At 46.6% G+C, this 7,795-nt stretch overlaps 1 protein-coding gene across 1 annotated transcript; it reads left to right on the plus strand.

The window, feature by feature from the left end:
* Positions 1 to 253: 253 nt before the first annotated feature.
* T265_09278 (hypothetical protein) lies at positions 254 to 7,528 on the plus strand (the record flags this gene model as incomplete). The annotated part of the gene is made up of 2 exons (XM_009175306.1): positions 254 to 412; positions 7,196 to 7,528. The coding sequence occupies 2 exons, from the start codon at positions 284 to 286 to the stop codon at positions 7,439 to 7,441; spliced, it is 375 nt and encodes a 124-aa protein (XP_009173570.1).
* Between the last annotated feature and the right edge of the window lie 267 nt (positions 7,529 to 7,795).

A 7,795-nucleotide genomic window follows, 5' to 3' on the forward strand; every position in this document is an offset into this window, starting at 1 on the left:
GGCTCATGAACCTTCTGGATACGTTCTCCAGTGAAGCTGGTCCCAGTTTAATTTGGCCGATGAGTTTTTAGTTATGAAACTCCTAGAACGCCCAGCATCACCAAATATACATGGAACCTGGAAACCAAAACGCGCGTGTCTCCCCTATTGCCAAAAGCCGTGAAACGCACGAAGGGGGATTACCCCATCCGCTTCCCGTATCTCTTAGTGCCCAACACTTGCAATTTGTTTAGCCAAGTGACAGATTCCAAAGGCCGCGCCGCGCTCCTTTTGGATTTTCGGAATGGCTGCGAAGACGTTTGCGAAACCACGCTGTAACCAGTCTGAAGAAGAACTGTATGAACTAGAAAAGCAGGAATTCGAAACAGGCCCGCTATCAGTTCTCACAAATGCAGTGAAAAATAACACCCAGGTGAGAACTTTTTGTTTTCGTCGATAAGAACCTTAAAGGTTCGAATCGGGCACCAAGTGTATGAATGTTCCCAACCCATGTATGCAGTGAATGAATCTGAGTATTGCCGTGTCAGAATAATTAACTGAAGATTAGTTTCCCTGCAGTAGCTGATGGAGCACGAATAGGCTATAGCGTGATGACCTTATCTTAACATACTTTTTGAGAGTGTTTTAACTTCGCCATCCTGTATCTTTCATTCCAACAGCAAAAGGCCAGGCCAAATGCGAGGTATTCCCTATGAAAGGGCGCGTACCTTCCTTATCAGACACGATTCTTGCTGCGTTTTGCCACTGCTAGTTCTGTACTAGTTTATGGGTCCTCTGTATCGGTATTCCTCAAAACCTTTCCAACCATCAGTGTTTTTGGTTGACGCTACAGGCTGATGCTATCACCACAATCTCTTTAACAATCTCCTGTCGGTTCGCCTCATAGAAGTTCGACCTTCATGATAAATACCTCGTTTGCGACCGTGTAGTTATGCATAGTTGCTTGGTGGCGCTTTAGTCACCACTAGTTTGTCTACAACACTCGCAGCACGAGTGAGCGGGCCCTTCTGGATTTCCTGTTTTATTTGCTCAGCGTCTTCATATGATCCTTGAACTGAGCTCTACGAGGGTTAAAATATATCGGAACGAACAATGATCATTCTGTGAACTTATTTAGGGTTGGATGCAGAGGTGCATTGTTCATACTTTACATCACGTTAATTAACTCAGCTGCGTCTACCAACAATTTCGGTTTTCGACCTCTTAAAAGCCTTTGACTCCGTGGATACATTGGCTCGTGTATTTTCTTGGCTAGGGCGGGACACTTGAGGTCCGTAGACAACATTCCTATACTTTCGGCGTACAATGAGGTTGCCACAAGCTTCCTGATAATGAGTACAGCTCGTCAGGACTGTCTCTTCTCGTTCTCGCTTGTCTTCGATGTACACACTAAGGAATCGTGAGCTTAGATATTGAATCACGTCATTTTGTTGTTTGAAGCTGGTCCGCGCAGTTTTCTGAACTGTATTAGAGGTCCCGCTCTACAGAATGCGTTTTGGACCTTTAAAAGTCTTCAAGCTTCCTGGTTGTCCTAGGCCTCTGAAGCATCAGAGTGAAGAGTGAGCTTGTTGGTCGGGTTATTATCCTGACAGCTGCATAGGTCGTGATTGTACCGTAGCAGATTAAGCCAATGCGCGGACAATCTAGGCGCGACTGGCATTCACCAGCTTGCATCATGGCATCGGGAGCGAATTTTACTGAGGCTGAAGGGCAGAACCTTCAAGACAGCGGTAAGAGTGGTCTTAATTTATGGTTGTGACTTGGTACTTTCGATCCGAAGGCCTTAGGTATATTCAAGTGTCTAATCAATGGTGCCTTTGTAGCATAGTAGGAGTTGGCTGGTAGCAGCCGGTACGTAACGAAGTGATGCGTGAGCCCGATACTTAACGAATCATAGTCGTTAACGTATCAAGTGAAACGTTTCAGATTAATACTGTTGGGGCAGGAATTACGAATGCCCGAGTACCGTCTACCAAAGATAGCGCTTTTTTCTGGTCCATGTCAATGTTGTCGAGAGTCGTGGGAGACGTGGACTGAAAACGGCTGGAGCCAACGTGATCCTCCTTGTAGGTGGGTGGAAACACTGCAGGACATGGCTCGCAACCAATCCCAGTAGCGTGACTGCAGTTAAGCGCCAGTACATATTACTGGTGCATTTCTATCAATGATGATAAGTGGTACGCAGTTAACCTGTACAAACCCCCACTTTCCTGGTCTTTTTTCCATGACAATCTTTGTAAACCAGTCAGTCATCACATGACCATGCGCCGTATTCTTTCTGGAAGGGTTTCATCCCCAGGACTGCACCCAGTGCTCGAGACAATGAAATGCAACACAATGGAACTTAGGTGGCCGACTGGTTGCAGACAGATTTAATACAACTAAAATGTTTTGACCTTGTGGATTTCTGCCATACACTGGTCTGTGGGTGAACCTCTTGGTGATTAAGGTTCTCATGTCTTCCACGGCATCGCCTAAGGTATGGGCGTGTGAGCCAATCTGAAGTTCTAAGCACCAGTTTTCTGGGCGGACGAAGTAACGCATTTCGTTGAGTTCAATAGTGGGTAAGATTTCTTCGGTGATTGGTGCTATCCAAACTCTTCCGAAGTTGAGACCTTTGGAACAGTGCTTATAGCTGGTCACGTTAAAACTACAGACAACCGCTTTTAGTCCCATCTGCAGTACATTACCATGAACTGTAGACACTAGGGTTTCCAACGCTGTATCATGTGGAACTAAACGGGTAATCGTTTCTGTCTGAAACTCCATCTTCTTTTGCGTCAGGAGTTTCAGTTACTCTTTTCTAATATTCAGCCGCAAATACTCCCAGTCAAGCTGCACGACCTCCGTCTTGACATCGGTAACGAGTCGTTCATCGAATCGAAGGTTTAAAAAATCATGGCAGTTTGCTCGTACACTGTCGCTCCCGTCAAGAAATCCAGTGTTCTTTTACCCCAAGCTGGGAGCAGATTTGCGTTAAAAGATCGTGTTTATCTAGTTGACAACGTATCCCATCTCGGGAGGCGGCCGTTCAGCCTCACGTAACTGGCGGATGCAGAAAACACCAGATTCTCTGGCAATTTAGGAAGTCATTCGTCAGCTGTATTAGCTGTAGACTTCTTTCAATGAAGTGTTCATGACCACAACGTTCTTCTTACTGACGACAAGGCTTGTATCGTCTCGTTTTGAGCGTTTTTAGTAGATGACGGTAGCGTCGTAATAAAATTATTGGATAGGTGATGTGGATGAATATGCTTTGAAAATAGATATTTTAGTGTATGGGTACCACAAACCACTTGGTTGCGAAGTCTTCAGTGTTTCCTATCCCATTTCGAGGAATAATGCTGACTGCTGCCGATCCGACTAAGTTGGTTAGGTTAGGCCTTCATGTATCGCTGTCAGATTTTATCGCCTCCAGGATTATCCGTTCTGCGCATGAGTGGGTACAGAGAGAGGCAGTGTCCCGACACGGAAACTACTTAACGTAGCCTGTGAAACATCTAATTAGCTCATCCATCCAGGGCGAGTCCGCTTCCCAGGAAGTAATGCGCCAGGCAGCATCGATGATCTGGTGTCTTAATCGTACACAAACAATGCTGCGAAGACGTCGATGGATAATCGTTGGAAGCTCTGTTTGATGTTCTTGAGACGGCCGTTTTCTATATCAAATCAAACCCTTTTAACGGAGAGGCCGACGGCGCGATGGTTAGAGGTCTTGGAGTCTGGAGAAATTTTCTTACCTCATGGAAAGCGGTTGTCTTTAGCCAGTCCTCCGAGTTACACAGTTGCCGAGGTTGGTGGATTTTTCCATCATATCGACTTGTTACTGTGTGAGCAGGTCTACTGGTAATTGTTCGAATGGCGCAATATATTGCCAGAAAGCATCTCGATACTGGGCGGATCCTAAGGGCTTTGCTAATTTCGAAACTGACGCACTCCATCACATTGAAAAACTTTATTTGCTTCGTGTGTTCCGTAGGGAGTTGTTGAACTGAATACCGGGTTCACTTCCTTTGTCAGAAGAGACAAGTTCAACCTACAGAGCTCGCTGCTTTGCTTTATCCATTTTTGGCAACCTGATTTCGTTTCATTCTGGTTTGTGGTTCAGTTATGGTATACATATTGTGGGTTACCAGTTTGAATCTCCCCCAGGGTTTTCGCTTCATTATTCCAAACAATGGATGGGTGATGGAAGTTAAACCCCAGTGAGTATTGACAGTGTTGCTGTCAGTGGTCGTTAGGAATGGATTATCAGTCCATCCATCGACTACCCGTAAATTTTCAAGGGGTCGAACGAACCTGGACAGTGATTCTATTGTTTCTCTCTGCAAAAGCCTCCCTGACCCCATGAAATCTCGCTCTTCATCATTGGGCCATCTCGAGCTTAATCCAGTGACAGCATTGACGAACCTAACTAACGAATTGTCAAACGTAAAGTGAAACTGAGTGTGAGTGCCGACCGTGAAGCCCATTGGCCACGGGAGGCTAAGGAAATGAAAGAGGCGAAAAATATCAGGAATACCTGAAGACTTTCGGTTGATCCGTGTTGCGGAGTTGCCGAAACCTAGAGGTGAACAGAATTTGACGTGCAAGAGGGGAGTGAAGGATGTTGCGAAAATTCCGGGTGTTGTTCGTACTGTTTGCCTCCGAGGATGGGGTCCACGGAGCGCTCTCTCCTTAGGTGGAGACACTGGACGACATGGCGACCAACCGGTATCAGTGGTTCTCATCCGTGTTGCGAGTTGCCGAAACCTAGAGGTGAACAGAATTTGACGTGCAAGAGGGGAGTGAAGGATGTTGCGAAAATTCCGGGTGTTGTTCGTACTGTTTGCCTCCGAGGATGGGGTCCACGGAGCGCTCTCTCCTTAGGTGGAGACACTGGACGACATGGCGACCAACCGGTATCAGTGGTTCTCATTCTGTCGGTTTCCATCCAGATTGTTTGACTGAATGCTGGAGGTGTAGTACCTCGAATGTTTTTGGTACTTCTCTCCACATTCCCCATCTCTTCGAAATAAATTAACATGGTCGTACGTCAGTGAAGCACCAGCGTTCTAATCTTGTGTCAATGATGATGATGCGTCCGCGTGAATCCCCGAAATCTCCGAAAATTCGCCACTGAGCGAAATCATGAAAGATGGTGCGACCATCACTGATAAAGAAGCCTCATCCGCTGGGTTGGGGCGAGATGGCCCAAGTGGTTAGAGCGCGAATTTACTGACCGGAAGGTCCGCGGTTCGAATCCGACCTCCGCCTCTCGACTTCCCCTGTCTAGGCTTGGGCAACCTGGCAGTATCTCAGCCCTCGTGCTTCCTTCGGGTGGCATGGTAGCTAGGCACCGGAAGGGTGCTACAGCTGAACGCTGGGTTGGACACTTTGAATAACAGTTCTTCTGACCACTTGCCATGCAAGTGGATTATGGAACTTCATTAAAACTCTGGATGGTGCATCTTCCTTCGGGTGGTAGCTAGGCACCGGAAGGGTGCTACAGCTGAACGCTGGGTTGGACACTTTGAATAACAGTTCTTCTGACCACTTGCCATGCAAGTGGATTATGGAACTTCATTAAAACTCTGGATGGTGCATCTGGAATACTACGATCTGGGAGATTTTTTACATATGTTCTCAAGAGCCATGGCTTCTGGTCCGGATGCCCCCCACCGTGAACGATGGGGATGAAGTCATCACCCAGTGCTTGTTTGATATGTTTGCTCCGGTTTGAGGCGGATCAGAAATAGTGCCTGTTTTCAAAATGGTGAATGCGCTGCTCATGGAGGGATCAACTCAACGTCAGTCTTAACGAAACTCGTGGCGTTACTTGTGGGGCCCCCGAAGTATTGATCCGAGGGCTGCAGGTAGTGTGGCAGGGGCTGCTATGACACTTCTTCAACTTCTAGAACAATGCCGTGCGGAGAAGCGATCCACGGTTTTGATATTCCTGGTTTTCCAAAGTGCGTTTGACCCTTGATTGGCCTATTCCCCTTAACACTTTCAGGAGGGAGTGCTGATAAGTTTATCGCATTTTCAGACTTTGGAGTGTGAGAGACTACGGAGCTCTCATAAAGTTTCCGACAAGGATGCCCACTCTCTCCATTCTCATTCGTTTTCGTGATCGACGAGATAATGAGGCGAATCCTGGAAGGTTTTCAAAACCCCAATGTTCAGACCAAAATCTTGTCGATATGGACTACGCGGGCGACATAACTCTCCTGATAGGAGGAGTACGCACAATTGTTTTTGGATAAATTTACCAGAGTCCTATCGTCCTTTGACATGCGGTTTGCATTCACAGCGTTTAGGCTTGTGCTTCTGGACATGCATTCACTGAATGTTCTGGGGCCAGTCGTCCCTAATAACCAAACATCACGTCATTTGGACGGATGTGTCACGTGCAGGACACGGGCCAGACGAAGGCATACCCTGATTGGTCGGAATGCCAGCCAATCCGAGTCAAGCACCTTTGACTCGACATTTCTCGCCCCCTCACAGACATTCTGGCACGACCTTGTGGAACATTCTGTGACTACCCTATAAATACAGTTGTAATGATTTTCCTTTGTCTCCATAAAGGGCTGTGTAGAGCTACCGTGCCTTTTTATATACCATAGTGGGCGGAGCAGGAAGCCAAGAGACCGATACAGAGTTGCACGAACGCCCATCAAGTACAACACTGAACACGCCACTTACAGTCCAAGGATAGACTCATTATTGTGAATTGTTTTACTTTTTCTTAACTCAATCATTATGGTTCGAGAAGCTCGGTGGGTATAGAAGGCTGGAGAGAGAGGGAGATGGAGAAGGCGGGAAACCTTCAGAATATGTGTAAGCTCTTCCAGCTGGTGCGTGCGATGGGCCAAAAGAAGCTTCCTGTGAGCAACACAATCACTAATACAACGGTTCGCTTATCTGTAAGGAAGGAGAGCGCTAGAATCGAAGGTTGAACAATTTCAAGACCAATTCAACTGGATACTCGCAGTTGGTCGACCGCTAGAGGTTTATGGTATACTTGTGTACGATGTCCTCTTCCTCGAAGTCAAAGAATCCTATCCGTTTTGGATGGTCTTAGCTTTTAGCCAGGGCCGCCAACTCTCATAGACGATCTCTGGCGCTCACTCTATACAATGCCTTATTTCTTCCTCTGTCTACTTTATCCTAGCATGTATTTTATCTAACGTCTTTAAATCTTTTCTCACAGGTTCTTATCAACTGTCGGAATAATAAGAAATTGCTGGCTCGCGTCAAGGCGTTTGATAGACATTGTAACATGGTACTGGAAAACGTGAAGGAAATGTGGACAGAAGTACCCCGTCCCGGTAAAGGAAAGAAGAAATCCAAGCCAGTGAACAAAGATCGTTACATCAGCAAGTTGTTTCTTCGTGGGGACTCAGTTATCCTAGTTCTTCGTAATCCGTTGGCTACAGCTGCTCCTGCCCGAGGCTGATGGGCGTGATATGCCACACTGTCCTGTACACATTTGAATCATCTTCATTTTTACCTGCTCCACGAATAAAATATGCGCAACAACACATCTTGTCCATGCGTTAGCTGACTCTTTGGGCGTCTCTCTCGGCAATATACGCTCCGCTTGCCAGTACGTAATCTCGTTAGAAAATCCCGCACGCTGGGCCATTACGTTACGGCAACTGACCACAGATACTTCATATGCCTTAGTTGTACTTCACTTGTCACTGTGTTTTAGAAGAAAATTTCTTTTTATTCGACGCTTCACACTGAACCAAGCCCGTCGTAGGTGGAAATTTCGCTGACTTTCCTTACACAGTGGTTCTAGCTACCA

The sequence above is a fragment of the Opisthorchis viverrini genome (genome assembly GCF_000715545.1).
Source record: "Opisthorchis viverrini unplaced genomic scaffold opera_v5_263, whole genome shotgun sequence".
Lineage (NCBI taxonomy): Eukaryota > Metazoa > Platyhelminthes > Trematoda > Opisthorchiida > Opisthorchiidae > Opisthorchis > Opisthorchis viverrini.